The sequence below is a fragment of the Panicum virgatum genome, chromosome 4K (genome assembly GCF_016808335.1).
Source record: "Panicum virgatum strain AP13 chromosome 4K, P.virgatum_v5, whole genome shotgun sequence".
NCBI lineage: Eukaryota > Viridiplantae > Streptophyta > Magnoliopsida > Poales > Poaceae > Panicum > Panicum virgatum.
In genome coordinates, this window is record NC_053139.1 from 9,758,724 (window position 1) to 9,777,867 (window position 19,144).

The 19,144-nt window shown below is 50.2% G+C and overlaps 2 protein-coding genes across 2 annotated transcripts; one reads left to right on the plus strand and one right to left on the minus strand.

Annotated features, from left to right (window-relative positions):
* Positions 1-5,471: 5,471 nt before the first annotated feature.
* LOC120702991 (endoglucanase 16-like) lies at positions 5,472-9,548 on the plus strand. The gene is made up of 5 exons (XM_039986991.1): positions 5,472-6,243; positions 6,355-6,567; positions 7,019-7,219; positions 8,264-8,518; positions 8,627-9,548. Exons 1-5 carry the CDS (start codon positions 5,932-5,934, stop codon positions 9,323-9,325), a joined length of 1,680 nt encoding a protein of 559 aa, XP_039842925.1. The 5' UTR covers positions 5,472-5,931; the 3' UTR covers positions 9,326-9,548.
* Positions 9,549-10,766: 1,218 nt separating this feature from the next.
* LOC120702992 (dynamin-2A-like) lies at positions 10,767-18,902 on the minus strand. The gene is made up of 22 exons (XM_039986992.1): positions 18,544-18,902; positions 18,376-18,426; positions 18,146-18,266; positions 17,928-18,032; positions 17,332-17,393; positions 16,992-17,109; positions 16,569-16,905; positions 16,257-16,404; positions 16,060-16,161; positions 15,863-15,982; positions 15,417-15,500; positions 15,199-15,326; positions 14,780-14,864; positions 14,479-14,617; positions 14,108-14,184; positions 13,879-13,935; positions 13,517-13,655; positions 13,269-13,423; positions 12,974-13,087; positions 12,829-12,896; positions 12,061-12,233; positions 10,767-11,334 (listed from the first exon to the last, which is right to left on the minus strand). Exons 1-22 carry the CDS (start codon positions 18,682-18,684, stop codon positions 11,117-11,119), a joined length of 2,742 nt encoding a protein of 913 aa, XP_039842926.1. The 5' UTR covers positions 18,685-18,902; the 3' UTR covers positions 10,767-11,116.
* Positions 18,903-19,144: the final 242 nt, after the last annotated feature.

Sequence of the window (19,144 nt, forward strand, 5' to 3'; positions counted from 1 at the left end):
TTGTTGAGGCTGGTGTAGTCGATGCACATCCGAAGCTTCCCATTGGCCTTTGGGACGACGACCGGGTTGGCCAACCACTCGGGGTGGTGGACCTCCTCGATGAAGCCAGCGTGTAGCAGCTTGTGGACCTCTTCACGGATGAAGTTCTGCCGCTCCACGGACCACTTCCGAGGCTTCTGGCGCACCGGCGTGGCATCGGGGTAGATCCTCAGATTGTGCTCGATCACTTCCCTGGGAATCCCGGGCATCTGTGACGGTTCCTAGGCGAACACGTCGATATTTGCCTGGAGGAAAGTGATGAGCGTGTCTTCCTATTTCTCTTCCAGGTTTCCCGCGATGCAGGTGGTCCTGGAGGAGTCGGCTCCGATCTGCACCGTCTTCACCGGAACATTGTCCGGATCAGTCGGCTGAACCTTAGGTGCCTTTGCAGGCTCCCTGGCTTGCGAGGTGGATGGGCCCTCCTCGGAACGTGCAGCCTCTGCCGCCAGAGCATGCAGTCTCTCAACTGCAGTGACGACAGCGGTGCGGTCACCCCGTATGGTGAGGACACCGGCAGGGGAAGGCATCTTCAAGACCAAGTACCCGTAATGGGCAATGGCCATGAATCGGTAGAGAGCCGGCTGGCCAATGATGGCATTGAACGGAAGGTTCACCTCCACAACATCGAACTGAACGCTCTCTGTGCGGAAGTTCTCCTCAGTCCCGAATGTGACCGGCAAGGTGATGCTCCCCAGAGGGAACACCAGATGTGGGCCCACTCCAGAGAATGGGCGAGAGGGAGTCAGATTGGACTCCGGGATCTGCAGCTGCTTGAACGCTGCATAGCTGATGACGTTGAGGCTAGCCCCACCGTCGATCAGCACATGATAGAGCCTAACGTTGGATATGACAGGGGCGGTGACTAGAGGTAGTACACCAGCCCCAGCCATATTCTCCGGGCAATCGGATGGCCCGAAAGAGATGGTGGTGTTCATCCACCTTTGGTGCGGTGCCGCCTTTGGGACCCCCGCTTCACCGAGAGGACCTCACGGCGAAGGGCCTTCACGTCCCGCCGGGAGACAAGCTCCCTGCTTCCACCGTACATTACGTACAGCTTCTTGCGGCGGTCGTCGTTGTCGGAGTCGGAGTTGTCGTCGTGGTACACGCCCTTCAGCTCCCGAGCGGGGGATTGGTACCCCAGCTCCTTCTCCCCGGCAGCGGTCCCGCTGTCGGAGGTCTTCTCCTTGCCAGGCCACTGGCGAGGAGGGGGTGAGCCGTTCTTAGAGGACTGCTCACGCCGCCCACTGGATCTCGCGGCAGTCAGCGGCGCTGTGGCGAGCGGTGGGATGTATGGGCATGATCCCCCGCTACCACCTTGCGGGCGCGGGCGTTTTCCATGCGCATTCTGGCCCCCAGCCACCGCCGCAGCAGCTGGTTCCACCGCTGCAGCGACTGGAGCGCCGGGTTGCGGCTCCCCGCGACTCCGGTTTTTGTTCTTCTTCTTCTTGCCACCGCCCTGGGTGGTAGCACTGGAGCCACCAGCTTTGGCGTCTCCGTCTTGTGGGGCTGAGTGTCATGCACGGCCCTCAGCGGCCCTGGCACATTTGTCTGCCAGGGAGAAAAGCGTGGTAACGCTTTCCACCTCGTGTGTCGCCAGCTTCTCGAGCATCTTCTCATCATGTACCCCCTGACGGAAAGCAATGATAATAGATGCGTCAGAGATACGAGGAATGGTACCCCATACCTTGGTGAAGTGCGAGATGAATGCCCGAAGCGTCTCTCCGGGTTTCTGCCTCACGGCGTGGAGGTGAGCCTCCACACCATGCTGCTGGTTTGCACTGGCGAAGTTCGCTGTGAACCTCGCACAGAGCTCCTCCCAGGACTGAATTGTCCCCGGAGTGAGGTTCATGAGCCAAGTCCGGGCTGGCCCAGACAAGGCTACATGAAAGTACCTCGCCATGATGGCGTCGTTACCACCAGCTGCTGTGATGGCGGTAACGTACACCTCCAGGAATTCCGACGGGTTAGTGGTACCGTCGTACTTCTCTAGCATGTGCGGGCGGAACTTGGATGGCCATGCCACCGTGCGGAGTGCTCTGCCAGCGCAGCGCAGCCCACCCCAGCCACCGGGGTGCCCGCCTGAATTCGGGCGTTCACCGGAGGCTTGGGTGCTGCCACGTCCAAGTCGGCGTTGAGGTTGCGGCCTTCAATATTGAGGCGGCGCTCTCGTGCCCTCTCCACGGAGATGCGGGCGTCCTCACCCGCGCGCCTGCGGTTGAGCTCCGCCCGCAGGTCTTCTGTTCGTGCACCCCTCATAGTGGGGGAGCGCACGGATGCTGACGCACCACCCTGGCGCCGGTGGTAGGGTACCACCGCATTTCTAGGCGGAGGTCGTTGCCCAGTCCTTGCAGAACTGGGGGAGGCCTGAGCCAGATGGAGGAGACGGTCAACGTCATCCCGCCACTGCCTTAGGGCGTCTGGCGAGGCTGCAGCTGCCGGAGGGTTGTGAAGCAACTCCCTAGCCGCCGCCAGCGCTCCGCCACTCGCAGCTTGTGAGGGGGCCCTTGACGGGCGCCCTGACTCTTGCCGACGTGCAGCGCGCGCCGCTGCCGACGGTGACTGCTCCACAGGCACGGTTGCCCCTGGAGCAGGAACATGAGAGGCGTGTGGCGTGGAGGACGCCACACCCTCCGTCATCTCCACGTCGCCCACCCGAACCATGGAGACGAGCAAGAGATGAACTGCGACCAGCTAAATACCCCTACCTGGCGCGCCAAATGTCGTGGTGTGGCAAACCACAGCCGGGTGGCGGAATGCACCCGCCTAAGCCTAGAGGGTGAGTACTCGAGGGTTAGCTAGGACTAGTTCGATCTCGCTCAGGAACACGATGAACACAGCAGGTTAGAGTGGTTCGGGCTGCCGGAGCGTAATACCCTACGTCCACTGTGTGTTGTATTGCTTGAGTCTGGAAGAGCTTGGAGCTGAATCCAGCGTGCATCTGAGTGTGCTTGAGTGTATACAGCGAGCGCCTCCCTTTTATATCTCAAAGAAGGCGCGTAAATGGCCGTTGGGTCCCCGACACGTGGGCCCCAAACGATGTAGTATAAGATAACGTATTGTTCATACATTATGGCGTTGCAGGTCAAGGAGATCTCATCCCCGGATTTCCCTAGTTTGTCCGTGGGAATCTTCCGACCGGCGTGCTTTGACCTGTCTTGTCGAAACGGCGCCAGGGTGTTGTGTGCGGCGTTGCCTGCAGCGTAGCTGAACGGCCGTGTAGCTTGTGGCGTAGGCGGCATGATGGAAAAGTGTTGTGCCGTCGTATCCAATTAATGCGGCAGACGGGCTCTGTGCGGATGCGGTGCAGGCGGCTGCACTGTGTACCTCGGTAATACGCGGTCTACAGTGAGACCTAATAAGGGCTGCCCCGCGTGCGGCGGCGGCAGAGCGCGCCTCAACCACCCACATTAAATGTGGTGGGTGGGCTAGCCTTCCAGAGGAAGGCCCGCGCCCGCGGGACACGTGGTGACTCCGGACCCCCCCCAGCGGTATGCTGGCTCTACGCGCGTGGGAGGTCCGGACAGACGCGGGGAGGTCCCGGACCCCTATGGGGGGTCCGGTCCCTCGGCCGTTGGCTCGGAGCTTCCCCTCCTCAGGGACCCGTGGCGTCACCGGACCCGTCCCAGAGCTGGGAGCGGGTCCGGGGCCGTTGGCCTGGTGAGGTAGGAGCCTGACCCGTGGGGCCCGGCAGCTCCGCCCCTTATGGCGCAGTCGCGGATGACTATGCGAGTCCTGCCTTGCTGCAGTAGAAATGGGTATCCCTGCTACAGGGTACCGACACGCGTGCTCCCTCGCTTAATTGCTTGACGCAGCCGCCCACCCGTCATAATAAACAGGGTAAAATACACCACCGGACCTTAAACATATTCGGATCCTGAAACGGATTAATAATACACGTGAGGCCCGAATCATAGTTGCTTAAGCTAAATTTAGAATTATATAATTTGTTCAAATACAAAATATAAAAAAATTGTTCAAATACTCATATGAACAAATTTGTAAAAAAATATAAAACAAAAGGAATAAACTTTGGAGGAAACAATGGGAGAAAAATATTCAAACACAAAGTTTTGAAAAAGAAAAATTTGGAGAAAATTTGAAACTATAAGCCACATGTAAGGTCCACATAAGCATAGATTCCTTAAATATGCATTTTAAAAATTTAAGAAATTATACGATATTATGAGCTAAGTTTGAAGACGGGCAGTGCATTTTGCTCTAATAACATCACGGGGGACGGGCATGTCAACGTTCATCGACAGCACGAGCAGAAACCAACCAAGGAATGAAACAGAGCAGCAGCATGGTTACTAAGAAATTAAAATACCTTTTAAAAAAAGCAAGCAAGCAAACTGTAAGCAAAATTTTCAACCATAGATGAAGAAGAGGAAGAAGAAAAGAAGAAGGAAGAGAAAAGGTTTCAACCATAGATGAAGAAGAGGAAGAAGAAAAGAAGAAGGAAGAGAAAAGGGGAAGAGGAAGGTAGAAGAAGGGGAAAATGAAGGCCCTAGTTTAGTAGGATCCTGCATCCGCCCCTGACCGGGAAGCAATACAAGCTAGTACCATCATTTTGCTGCAGCTTCCATTGGGTACGGCCAAATCGAAATAGGAATATGAAAGAGAGAAAAAAAGAAGAAGAAGAAGGTACTGTGTGGCCGCTGTTGGATGGCTGACCGAAAACGAACGCGCGTGATGCCGAATTAGTAGTATATATGCTAGCTAGTACTAGGGCTACTAGTAGTTGTAGTTGGTGTGTTTAGTGGCGCTGGCACGCTGCTATTAACATAAGCTAGGCGGCGGCGGTTGTGCCTGCGGAGGCAAGAAGCTTCGGAAACGAAAAGGGGTCGTCCCATTCGGACGCGCGCTTTGGTCTAGGACTCGATCGGTCGCGAGCGAGCGAACGAGCATCGGGAGAGGAGGAAGGAACCCTGGGCGCGGGCCTACCCACCCACCAAACGCGCAAGCCATCGCCGGCAGGACTCCAGGAGAGGCGAGCAGGGGAAGAAGCGGCGGACGTAATAAAAGAAGAATACAAAGAACCTCTCAAGTAACTGGGAACAATCTTAAACGACGGAGAAGTCAAGTATAAAGGGCTGTTTGGTTCCCAGCCAACGCCCGCCATCGCGATCTGTGTCGCGGCCACTGAAGTTGTGGCAAAAATCCCTGTTGTGAAGTGCAGATTATTCTCAAACAAACATTCCGTACGTGGACCTGCCGGCTGCCCCCCCACCCCGACTCTAATCCCATTTCCTGGCTCCTCCAACCCCAACCCCAACCCCAGCCGTTTGACGATCCTTTTCAGTTTACCCGGGAATAAACACCACTCACCTTTTCATTCGGTCATCAGGTCAATCGTCCTCGCAGCCCCATTCCCAAACCCCAGCCGCCGCCCTTTCCTCCCGCCTTCCTTCCTCCATCCCTTCCATCCACCACGCCTAGTTTACTCCCCCTGCCAGCGCCCCCACGGCCATGGACCCCTCAACCGCCAAGTCACCTAACCTGTCCTCCAACGCGGCGGAGGCGGAGCTCCATCGACCGCTCGCTTACATATAAGGGCCGGGACGCCCCCCGCGGACTGGACAGCCCACCACACTCCACTCTCTCCCCTCCCGGCCCCGATCGACTCCCACCGCCCAACAACCGACGGGTGCCGCCGCCGCCGCCGCCGCTACCTGCTACGTACGCGCACGTACCACCAACCTCCACGTACCCCGCCGATTGATCGGACGGCCAGCGCGCGCGCCGCTCCGACGAGCAAGCCACCGACGTCGTGCGTACGGGACGACGCCGGGCGCCGCCGCCGGCCGGGACACGCCAACAAGCCCCTCCTGGTAGGCACGGCGCCAGCAGCAGCAGCAGCAGCGTCGGCAGCGACATTTTAGAGGCGCGGCGATGAGGATCACGGGGAGCGGCGCCACCGCAGTAGCGGCGGCCAGCCTGCGGCTCCGGCCCGGCCGGCTCGGGGAGGTTCTCGCCGTCGCGCTCCTCTTCGCGTCGGCGGCGCTGTCGTCCCTGGCGGGCGCCGAGTCGCCGCCGGCGGCGGCCGGGCCGGGGCCGGCGGCGGCGGCGGCGCGGCACGACTACGAGGACGCGCTGCACAAGAGCCTGCTCTACTTCGAGGCGCAGCGGTCGGGGCGGCTGCCGCACGGCCAGCGCGTGGCGTGGCGCGACCACTCCGGCCTCACCGACGGCCTCGAGCAAGGGGTACGCCCGCTTAACAGCCCTGCTCTGTGATCAACGGCGGCGGCGGCGGCGGTGGCTAGCTGACGGTTCTTGTTGTTGGATCTTAATTGATCGGTGATCTCATCTCATCAGGTGGATTTGGTGGGCGGGTACTACGACGCCGGCGACCACGTCAAGTTCGGCCTGCCCATGGCCTTCACCGTCACCATGCTCTCCTGGAGCCTGCTCGAGTACGGCGCCGACGTCGCCGACGCCGGCGAGCTCGCCCACGCGCTCGAGTCCATCAAGTGGGGCACCGACTACTTCATCAAGGCGCACACCCAGCCCGACGAGCTCTGGGCAGAGGTAACTAACTAATCAGTAATCACTGCTCCTCCCATCAACTAACTACTAATTAATTTACTTACCAGGCTGGTTACTACTAGTAGTAATATAATAAACAATCAATCAAGATAAAACTGGGGTCAGACGTCAGAGTCAGCGATCGACCAACATGCATCCAGTCTCCTGGCTGGCAAAGCAGAGGAAAAACTTACAAAAATCCAAAGAAAAAAAAAAGGCGCCCAGCGAGAGGAACATTTGTTAGGTGGCGCTAGCTGCTGCTAGCGGACAAGCTGACGCGCAAATCCCACACGCTCCATGATTGTGCTTTCACATGGGATTAGCTAGCCAGCAACTGTTCCTTTTGTTTTTCGATGGATTTCGTTCGGCGGCTCTGACGACCCTGATGACAGTGTGTGTGTGTGTGTGATGGAACTAGCTAGCTCATGGATGAAATGATTAATTGTGCATCCAGGTGGGCGACGGCGACACGGACCACTACTGCTGGCAGCGGCCGGAGGACATGACGACGTCGCGGCAGGCGTACAAGGTCGACCGCGAGCGCCCCGGGTCGGACGTCGCCGGCGAGACCGCCGCCGCCATGGCCGCCGCCTCCATGGTGTTCCGGGAGCACAACCCGCACTACGCCAGCCTCCTCCTGCACCACGCCCTGCAGGTACTGATCTGGTGATGACGACGGCAGTAATTTTTATATTAACTGATAATTAGTTACCGCAAGCCGCTTGCTAATCATGGTCCCGGTTAGTTACCGCGTCAGCCGCTCCCTGATTGGCTCGGAACTGACCGGAGCCACCCAGCTTTTACTTTGGTGTGTGGAATCTGACATAAACCGCGCCGCCGCCGCCGGCTGGCCCGGTCGGAGCCGCACGGTTTTCTCCTTCCCCTCCTGCCCGGTTCACACGCGTGCCGTGCTGCCCTGCCGGGACCGGCGCACGTGCCACCACACCAGCTTGTCAACGGGGTCAAGGGGGAGGCTCTCTTCGAACTTTTTTGAACCGGCCGTGCGCGGAGGAAAACCTCCTGTCGGTCCGCCGAGGCCGCCATGTGGGCCCCCTACCGGGAGGTGGGGCTCAGTTTCGTGGACGGGAGGAATAATCACGTAGCCGGCATGTTACTATCAGGGTTAGGTGACCAATTAGCAAGGCGCTTAGCGTAACCACCACATTCCTGCACGTTGTGACGATCGACCGATGGATGGATGGATGGATGGACTGATAAAGATAATATCTCCTGCAAATTATAACAAGCAGCAGGCAGCTCGATCGCCATGTCATCACTCTGTTCGGCTGGCTGGTGCTGGAGGTTGGTGCTGGTTTGTTGTGAGAGAAAATTATTGCTGGTTGACTGGTAGCTGGTGCTGGTTTGATGTGAGAGAAAAATTCTATTGGCTGGTGCTGGAGCAGGCCAGCAGAATAGAGTGCATGCCGTTACAACGATGCAGCGATGATGATGGATCATCTGCGATCGATCATGGCATGGCAGGGCCAGAGGAATATTAGTTAGTTGGTTGGTTGGTCACTTGGCTGAATTAGTATGTACTGTGCAGTGTACTAGCTCATGTGAACAGTGATCTGTACTGACTGCTGATGGATCGATCGATCGCCCCCAGCTAGCTCGATCAGCATGCAGCAGCTCCCATCCATATCAATGATGCATGGCATGCCTGCTAACCTGCTGGCGATGTGCTTTAATTTTGCAGCTGTTCGAGTTCGCCGACAAGTACCGGGGCAAGTACGACAGCAGCATCGCGGAGGTGAAGAGCTACTACGCCTCCGTCAGCGGCTACCACGACGAGCTCCTCTGGGCGGCGCTCTGGCTCCACCGCGCCACCGGCCGCGCCGAGTTCCTCGACTACGCCGTCGACAACGCCCACGCCTTCGGCGGCACCGGCTGGGCCATCACCGAGTTCAGCTGGGACGTCAAGTACGCCGGCGTCCAGATCCTCGCCGCCAGGGTACGCACGTCATCATATCGTGTTGATGACTATTTTCAAAGTGCAAGAAGACAACCAAGTGATGATCGGTCGCTGACGGAAGCACGTTGTTCCATGTATACGTTTCAGCTGCTGCTGCGGGGGGAGCACTCGCCGCGCCACCGGGAGACGCTGGAGCGGTACCGGGCCAAGGCGGAGCACTACGTGTGCGCGTGCCTGGGCCGGAACGCGGCCGGCGGCGCCGACGCCAACGTGGAGCGGAGCCCCGGCGGGATGCTCTACATCCGGCAGTGGAACAACATGCAGTACGTGACCAGCGCCGCGTTCCTGCTCTCCGTCTACTCGGGCTACCTCCTCTCGCCCGCCGCCGCCGGCGCCGCCGGGGAGGCCGTGGCGGCGTGCGCGGGCGGCGGGGCGGCCACCGCCGGCGAGGTGTTCGCGATGGCGCGGTCGCAGGTGGACTACGTGCTGGGGAGCAACCCGCGCGGGATGAGCTACCTGGTCGGGTACGGCGCCCGGTTCCCCGCCCGGGTACACCACCGCGCCGCCTCCATCGTGCCGTACAAGCACAGCAGGGAGTTCATCGGCTGCGCGCAGGGGTTCGACGACTGGTTCGTCCGCAAGGGCGCCAACCCCAACGTCGTCGTCGGCGCCATCGTCGGCGGGCCCGACCGCCGCGACCGCTTCCGGGACCACCGGGAGAACTACATGCAGACAGAGGCGTGCACCTACAACACGGCGCCCATGGTCGGCATGTTCGCCATGCTCAACAGGCTGGCCCGGGACGAGGTCACGGCGGCGGCGGCGGACACAAGTGTAAATAGATAGTGATACAGAGGGGGTTTGTACAATTTTGCCCCTATTCTTTTGTTCATTCTTTCTCTACTACTAGATGTGAAGCCAGGTGAAGGCGCTCGCTCTTCACATGAAATTATTTGTATACGAGGGGGGGAAAAAGATAGGCGGAGGGATTTGGCAAAGCAAATGCAAATGCAAATCCCCTCCCCGTAAATATAAGAGGAAAAAAGAATAATGTCTTAGGTTATTGGAATTCCCACTTTGCCTCTCGAATCATTGCAGCTCGTGCACGCAATGATCACAGAATCTGGTAAAGGGGCATCAAACAACTTCAGCACAGCGCAGCACCAGCAACCTAATATTCTGCAGAGTACTCAAAACATAATTAAAATAAGAGTAATGAAATATCCTGCAGAGTACTGAATATTATGAATGGGGAAAAAAATGTCTGAAGTGCGTTGGGCTTTTTTACCCTGACGATGCAAAGGTAGCCGAGCTGCAAAGTCTGCAGGAGAATGGCGTGCTCGGTAGACTGAAAGTTGACGTTCTTCAACCATTGACGAGCATTTCACCTTTTGCCCTTTTTATTTCAACCCTACCTTCGTCGCTACTTAAATGCGGACCTCCGATTCCCGCCGTATCGAAAAGGATAATCCCATGCGATCCATGAAAAGCCAACACCGACAGCCGATCAAGTGGCCGTGAGCATTTGTTTTCTCCCCCGGCCTACTCAAGCAAAGTTTCAGCGTGTAGTGAGCCGTGGAAATGAACGAGGAAATAACAAATTGCTGTCCTGTTGTCCCATTGTTGTTCGAACAAATTGGCTCCCCCGATTGAGACGTATGTCTCCAACTGACCAAAGCACCTTTTCACCCAAGAGATCCCCAATGCCCCTTCGCCTCACCGCACACTATTTTAAATTTTTTATAGGTATGCCAGTACGGTAGATGCGTCCCTTAATCACATGATATAATGCGTAGAAAAAACATCGCGGGAGACGCCATTAAAAATCTTAACTGTTTATGGGCGCCATTTTTGTTTATGTCCGCTTAACAGCCCGGCCTACTTAGAGCAAGTATTATAAGGTGATGTAGACGGACTAAATGGAGTGGCACATCATAACCTACTCTTAAGCTGACTGCAACACGGACTCTAATAAAATTGGTGAAAGAAAGAGTGAAAGAGTATAAATAAAGTATTAATGGTGAAATCCAACTATATAGTAGTACAGCCAACTATTATATGGGCTGCTTATTAAATTAGCTTAAAATATTATAGCAAGAACATATAGCCAACATCAATTATTAATCTTGCTCTTGCCATCGCCATGTAAGCCCAGAGTAGACAATGCGTGCCGAGCTTGGATGCTCTGACACTCAAAAGGTCAAGTCTGGGAACATGGCAACCAGAACGTAGAATTCAGCATTTGGTACCAACAAGGCAACATATGATGTCAGAATGAGAATTATGATGCTCAAACTGGACCAAAAAATGGTGGGAAACAACATATCAAATCATAGCCTGATGAACGCAAGCTAAGAACAATCGTCCCAGATCCACAAAATCCCAAAGGCTGGGACACAGCAACATGACATAAATATGCAGAAGAGATCATTAACAATAGAGACCATAGATTACCTATATATTTCTATAAACAACTCTCGAGTCCCAGCGACCTGTGAACACAACGTTCATGAAATCACCCGACTCCACTACGACGGAATCTCTAGCAGCCGATCCGGAATACGCTCCAATAACCGATATGACAAACAGGGCGTGTGCCAGGCAAGAATACATGTTCATGGATACCAATCAGCACGATTAGTATCTTGGTGGTGCTGGTGGCAACCGGTTTGGCGTGCGTCGGCTGCCAGAGTTGGCACCTGCGCTCACATCCCCATTCTCGTAGCGCCGGCTGCGACCATCAGCGCTTCTCGACCTTGACTCACTGTTTGAGCTTGCAGCAGCAGGCCCGTTGGATGCAGAATCAAAGGCAGACCTCCAGTCCTCACCTGAGCGGCTGGGTGTTCGAGGGCTCTCTGCAAATGTTAAATTGGCGTGCGTTACAAAGACCAAATTCTAAATTGTTACTACCTCTGTTCTTCAATAAATAACACCATTGAATTTTTCCGTTCATTTGACCTTTCATCTTTTCTATAATTATTTATACAAATACATAAATCTACAAGTTAAACTTGAAGTACATTTGATGACTAATCTAGTGATACTTATTTTACTTTACTGAATTAATTGAGTACGTAAATATTGTTGGTCAAACTTTGAGAAAAAAAAACAATGGAGTCATATATTTAAGAACGGAGGGAGTACTTAAGTCTTCCATGTACAGCGCTTGCCACCAATATGCTAAATGTGCGAGACAGGAATTACAGACAAGAACATCCAGGACAATTTGGTTTGGCAAAAATACATCTCCTTGTCACCAACCTTGACCATAAGGATTATCTAGCTAAAGACGGTTTCGATTCTTGAGCCTCATTACATTAGTTAATATGATTGCAAGCCTAGTAAGCATCAGCACTACAACAAAGGCATAAGGTAGACTAGTACCACCTTATAAGTAATAAGGACCAGCTAATTTGCTCTGTTTCTTAAGAAAATGCCTTACCTAGTATCAAAATTATCACATACCGGACAGTAATATTATCTACAATTCTCTATTAAGCACCAAACTATAGTTGCCAATAGTTGTTACAATGAAAACAGAAGGGGAAGAAAGTTTATTGCACTTGCTGTCGATAGCTTACCAGCTTCAGAGGTGTCGTTAGAATAAGAGGAAACAGATGCCCTGTTGTCATGGATACTGAGTTGACGAGTAAGTTTTGACAGGAGAGATGATTGTTTTTGGTACTTCTCCCTTCTGCGCTTAGCATTATGGTCTTCTTGGAGAAGCTCTTCAATCTTAGCATTGCTTTGCCCACTGGTAGAGAAATGATTGAGATTACCAAAGCTATTCAAAATGTACTTAAAATAATAAACCATACTGAACATATGGCAACCATCCTTGATTATAAATACTAGCAAAGGAGAGAAGTTACATCTCAATTAGTGAGTTTGAAACTCTGTTGACCAGATAAAAGGTCTAGGGGATAGTGTACTGCTGTGTTTAAGTGTATGTCAGCATTATTTTCTAGAATGGTTATTTCTTATCCTAATGGAAATATGGGATTATGAAGCTATTTTGCTTAAATAATCTGCAAAGTGCTGATCTCCAAATGACAAAATAGATAATGTATGCTCCCTCCGGTAAAAAATATATATATATTTACATTTTTTTTATTTGACCTTCCAGTACCACTTTGACCACTTAGAACATATTTATTTATAAAATATAATATTTAAGATATTATGAAAGTACTTTTCAATAAAAATTCTACCCATGGCTCTTATGTTTCCAAACTAAATATCTTATAAGTGACTAACGGTAAAAGTTTAAAAAAAGTCATCGCATCGTCCAGAATGCCAAATATTTGGAAGTTGGAACCAGAGGGAGTGCTAATATACAGAACATCAACCTTATTGAGCTGTACAGCTGGTTAAGCATATCTTCCTTTGCTTTCTCCACTTGGCAAAGCACAATGGCCTAATAAGCAAAGAAAAACAATGAAAAATTAGAAACAAATAACAAGGTAATAAAATGAATATTGTTAGAATATGAACCTTTGGAACATTTGCTGCAAGACTATTCAAAACAGCCTCAACATAACCACGAACTTCTTGAGACATCCATCTAAGTTCTTCCTCTGGATCAGCAGGTCTTCGTGCCATAGTATCCTTTGAAAAGCGTATGATCAGATGTTAATTTGTGTAAGATGGTCGAGGGAAGAGCATCTGTATAGACACTTCCTAAACATATTGACAAGGGAACCTCAAATTCCATGATGACTCGCCTAATAAAAATATACCACAGAGATAGTTACAAATGCAGTTCAACCATGAATAATCTAAAACTTACTAAGGAGCCATCCGAATGGCTTTGCCTCATTGAACCACCCTCAGTATTAGGACCCTTGAAAGAACCCCCTTTGCTCTGAATAACAGCTTTGATCTTATTTACCCACACAACCTTGTCAGCCATGCTCTCAGCCTTTAACACAACGGCACTGTGAGCTGCAAAATTTAAACCAACCAATTATATATGTATATAGAAAAAATCTCGTTAAGTATCATGTTGTAACAAGTAACATTCAAAAGGCTATTAACCTTTGAGGACTGTTTTGTAAGCAACCCTATTGGTTATCTTAAACACAAGACTTGGAGTTTTCTCTGGTCCATTTGCCTTTTTTGAATCTTTTGAACTTTTAGAAGGTTCTTCCTCCTCTACCTCCTCAAGGTTGCACTCCTGCGAAAGAATACAGCTTCCAGCATAAATAAGTTGCTAAAGCAGTCTACAATTTTTGTGGTTACATCAAGTCATGTTTTGTAATGTCAGTATATCTTTCTGCTAGGTCCAGCCAACAGGGGGGATCTGTTTAAGTGGCAATGCAAAAATTATGTAATTATATATCATTTCAGTGTCGCATAGAGTAAATAACACAGAATATGAAGGCAAAGATTATGCACACCTCAAGAGTGATGACGCCACGAAAATGTCTCTCCTCTTGTTTTTTTGTGTATCCAAGCTGATAGAGAAATAACACACGGTGAATTTCACAACATGTAGATCAAACAAGTACCATGATGTATAATGATCAACAACAAGCATAGGGAAAATGTGAAAAACAGGACATCCTCGTAACTGTGAGTACCAAACAAATCAGGAGTTCAAAAAAATATTCAGAAGAACTGATTAACCTTTCCACTCTTCTCATTAAGAACAAACCACCTTTTGCTCCAGCCATTAGTTTTTGCGCTTTTCTTTAAGAGGTAACCTGCAGATGAAAAGAAAAATATGCTTATAGCTCTATTTGTCAAATCAGTCAAAATTTATCCATTACCAGGAAGTTAGACACTGCCAAGTGGTTGCAGTAGTTCTTCAAGAGAATTCTTGTGAGAGTGTCCATGTTAATCCAATGGACTAGGTAAGGCCTCAAAAATACTAAATTTAGTATAACATTTGTGATGAGAAATTAATCCAGTCAGCAGAATATTGGCTTGCACAAGTATAACATTTGATAATGTATTTCTATGACCAAACTTGTGCAGAAATATTTGAGGTATCACACCTGCAGTAATTTCACCAGCAGGACCAGCAACCTGCAAATTCGATACCTCTTTTGCGTCTTTATCTTGCTGACCAGATTTGTCTTTCATTGATTTTAAGCTGCCACCACCTTGCTCAGAGTCTGTTTGTGGACTGGAGGCCTATAATAAACAGTTCATGTCAACGACCAGAGCCAATACGTACTATAAGTCAACAAAGTCAATATGAACTATACACCTGTAGCGATACAAAGATCTTATATTTCCAAATATAGCATTACAATAAAACAAGCGTCCATAGCAAAGATAGACGCAAAATCATACCCTCTTTGACGTTGACTGTTCAGCCTCTTGTGTTTTCTTAGAAGATCGATTTTTTAACTCATCCTCACGACGCTGCCTTTCCATTCTGCCAATATCACACAAAAAATGAAGGCCAAGGGTCATTATTAATAATGTCATCATGAAATAATGGACAGTTCAGTTTACAGTAACTGTAATTCAGTACATTTAAACATAGCAAATATGTATGCTTTCTCGTGTGATGTGGTAACTGAGCAGTTTGAAAGTGCAAGTATGATTTTACTACAGCCTAGAGCTCACTTAACATCAGACTCATAGTGGAAAAGGAGGTGAAAGTGAAAGAACATAATGCTTATCTTTTGTCAAGTTACAAGCACAGAACAGTGCAAATGAAATAACAATCTACAGCTAGAGACAGCTACAGCAATATAATGACTGACCTTCTTTGTACTAAGCGGATAAAATGTTGAGGAGGAACAAAGGCACGCTCCATATCAACAAGTGCTACAACCATCTTCTTGGAGTCATTTTTGAAGCTCTCGAGTGCATTCGATGCTATTGCAACAACCTTGACCAAAGATCAAAAGAGAGTTTACACCCAAAAAGGCGAAAACTAATTGCAAAACAGAAACCTACTTGCAAAAAAGAAAAGTAATACCTCGCGCTTGAATGGAGGATATCTTCCAAGTCCTGGTGTGGCATTTGCGGAAGCATTGACTATATCTAACAATACATGATGAACCTAATGTAATAACAAATTAGTTTCTGAAGGAAAGAGGCAGTTAAGACTTACAGAGTGTTACTCAACATGTGCACACACAAAGAATTTCACTACCATATACAAGACATTACAACAAAGACAATGCTAAAGAGGGCATAACAGAGTTACCAACTGGGAAGCATTAAATAGAGCACAGTAAAACATTACAGTGAGTATAAATTGCAAAGTTTGTCAAAACAAGCTGTGCAAAAATAATGGCCATCACAAAAGAGACAACTAAGTTCCATCATTGTTTGTCTCCTGAGGGGTTGGGAGGACAAGAATAAGTGTGCTTGACACAAAGTTGTGATGGCTTCTTTATTTATTGATTGATTGGGACGTACCTCTTCAACACATAGTCGTGATGGCTCCTTTGCCATTTCCAGTACTATTTTTATTAAGGATCTCAGTCCTTTCTCTGGAGATATCAAATATGGTTGATAACCATCGGCTTCCAAGACAATCTAGCGCATAAAGAGAAATCTGTTTAAGTTGCTAGAGGTCCACCAGAAATCAATGTACAAGTTGAAACTGATCTTACCCTTTTGACATTGTTGAGATCAAAATGCCTGTCCAATGGTAGCTGTTTAATTCTATCTGGAAACTTGCCTTCAAAACTTGCAACAATTTTCCAACCAGATCCCTTTTACATGAAAGAAAAACAGTATACTAACCTCATTATCAACTATTCATTTTAAAGAGGCATAATCAAACCTTTAGTGTAAGTTCATTACTAACCTCACCAGATGTTATATGAGCAAGAAATTTATCTTCAAATTCCCGGCACAGCTCCAAAGCAACTGCCCTGGTTCCTTCGGGACTTTGTACCATAGACTCTCCGAGTCTTGCTAGTTCATCTTGCACCATCTGAGATTTACCCTGAAGGCTGATATTGCAGCACAACCAAGCGGATGTGATTTAACACCAGACCATGCAGACAAGTGAATTAACATCATTTTATGGAACTCGTCTACTACTATATACCACGTATATCCAAGTATTACATAGCAGATGCAATGGTTACTGAAGAAAATAAGACATAATTCTTACCCACTCAAAAGGTTAGGAAGCCGCACTTTCATTCTTTTACGTATCTGCTTAGCAATGGTGTCAACCAAAGCAAGTCTGCCCAGCTTATTCTGAGGAGCACTAGTTAAGATGTTTTTCAGGCTTTCAGCTTCAGCTCGCCAAGCTGTTTCTAGCGAGTTTTCAGACCCAACTGATTGCGCTGACGCAATTGCAACCGATTGTCCTATTAGAGCAACCCATTCAATGTCTGGAAGGTTTTTTGGGCCTTTGTTTGACAGTAGGGCCTGAACACATGCTATAGTTTTTGCATCTCCATTTGCTTGATCAACTTTGCTTATAACACCCACAGTTCTCGTCCCTACAGTTACAGTGAACGGAAATACATCACTTGATACAGTAATGGCAATGGAAATTGTGATGATATTTTTCAGATAAGAGACCAACCATCTGAATCAATATCCTTGGCCAGCCTTAGAGCTCGAGATGATGCGACATCAGCAGCTTGCATTGCAGGTATCACAACAAGCAGTATTGCATCATTGTGCCCAGCGTACTCATTGATCTAAAGTAAGGAAACAATTAGTTCAAAAGCTATAAAGGAAAATGAAACAAGCTATAGAGAAATGAAAGTATGTTATAAGTGTCCAAGGATAAAACACGTAGCATGTGCTTCATGATTAAAGTCTGATCAAAGTTTACTGTGCAACTGGTTAATGAGCATTCTACCAAAACTCCAAGCATTTACGAACAGGAAAAGTAGCGTAAAAATAATTTAAGAACCTACCATGGAATCATCAACAGCTCGCTGGTCTATCCCAGGTAAATCAATCAGCTTTAATGGGGGAGCTGAAGATAAACAAGAAAGTAATGTGAGGGATTTTATAAAGCGGAATAACAAAATAAAAGGCAAACTAACTCATAGCAGATTTAGAGAAGAGATTATGCATAGGGATAGGGTTCACCAAGAGTCCAAGACATCAAACATAGATAAGAAATGGGCTACTCGCAAAATGTTTCTCCTGTTACTTTGTTTACACAGAGCAGTGTGCAAACAGCACATACAGCACCACAAACATAAATACCACAGGCCAATAGTTGTTCCATAGATAAGAAATGGACTACTCGCAAAATGTTTCTCCTGTTACTTTGTTTCCACGTCGCAGTGTGCAAACAGCACATACAGCACCACAAACATAAATAACCCAGCCCAATAGTCGTTTCATCATTGTTCCATTACTACAAGTACATCCCCATCATCCCCAAAAGTGCGAGGATATACTCAACAGTCAACACCATGTTCTGTATAATGCTAGTGATGCGGAGGGGGGAAACAGTTAAGGTTTGTTAAAATGATTATACTACTCGCAGTCGCAGACAGACCTGTACTTGTCCGCAGCTTGAGGTAAATCTCATCAGCGCGGCCCCTCCCTGATCCACCAGATGCCCCCTTGCTGAGTCTGTCCTGCAGTGAATGCCGGAGGGCACCTGCAGCCCAACAGAACGAAACAGGAAATGTCAAGTTCAAGATCAGGTGTAGTCCCCGAGCTCCCAAAACTCGTCAATAGATGCAGGAAGCACAGCGACGAGATCCAACTTACTTGCGGACACCTGCTGCGACTTGCTGTCGATCTGGAGCACGATGGACTTGCTGCTGAGACCCGGCTCCCTCTGCAGGTCCAGCACTATCGGCGCCCGCGTTGCCCCGTTCTCCCCTGTCGGCTGCACCGCACACCACGACCACCACCACCCAAATCCATTAAAAAAACCGCAGATGCCACAACCAGGGAAGAGGGGGAAAGGGAGCTGAGATGCTAGGCTAGGAGCTCACCAGGACCGGGTGGCCGATGAGGCTGTTCAGCACGGCCGACTTGCCTGCTCCCTGCACGCACAGACGGATCGGGAAACGGATCAGATCGGAGCACACGAGCAGCAGGAGCAGATCGCGAGAGGGTTTTCGGCGGAGGGGGCGGGGCCGTTGCGGCGGGCCGATACTTACGACGTTGCCAAGGGCGACGGCGTTGAGGAACGTGGTGGGGCGGCGCGGCGCGGCGTCGTCGGAGGGGTCGTCGTCGGCGAGGAGCGACGCCGCCTGGCGCATCGACTCGGAGAGCTCGGACAGCTCCTCTATGGCCTCCATGGTCGGCGGTCCCTCGGGCGGCGGCGGGGGCAGATCTCGGGGGATCGGGAGCTGCGGGCGGCGGCGGAGACCGGGCCTCGAGCTGCCCCTGGCCTGACGCGGATTTGAAATCTACACGGGGATGGAATGGGACTTGGGAGGAGGCAGGAGAGACGTGGGGGGTGGTGGATTTGGGCGAGTGGGGATGGGAACGGAGCAGCAGCAGCAGCGGAGCCGTTTGCTTGCTTGGCTGCGAAGGTGCACAACTTTTCGGAGAGCGGTGGGGCTTCGCGTGTTGGGCTTGGGCCCCTGCCTCGGCCTCTGGGTCTGGGCGGAGCAGATTCCAAACATTTTGCGGGATTGGGCCGTCTGGCATGGGCTCGCGGAGCTGTATTTTGCCTGGAATTTTTATCCACCTTCCGTAACATTTGATTAAGGCCATGTTTAGTTCTCAAAAAAATTTCTACATATTCGTCACATC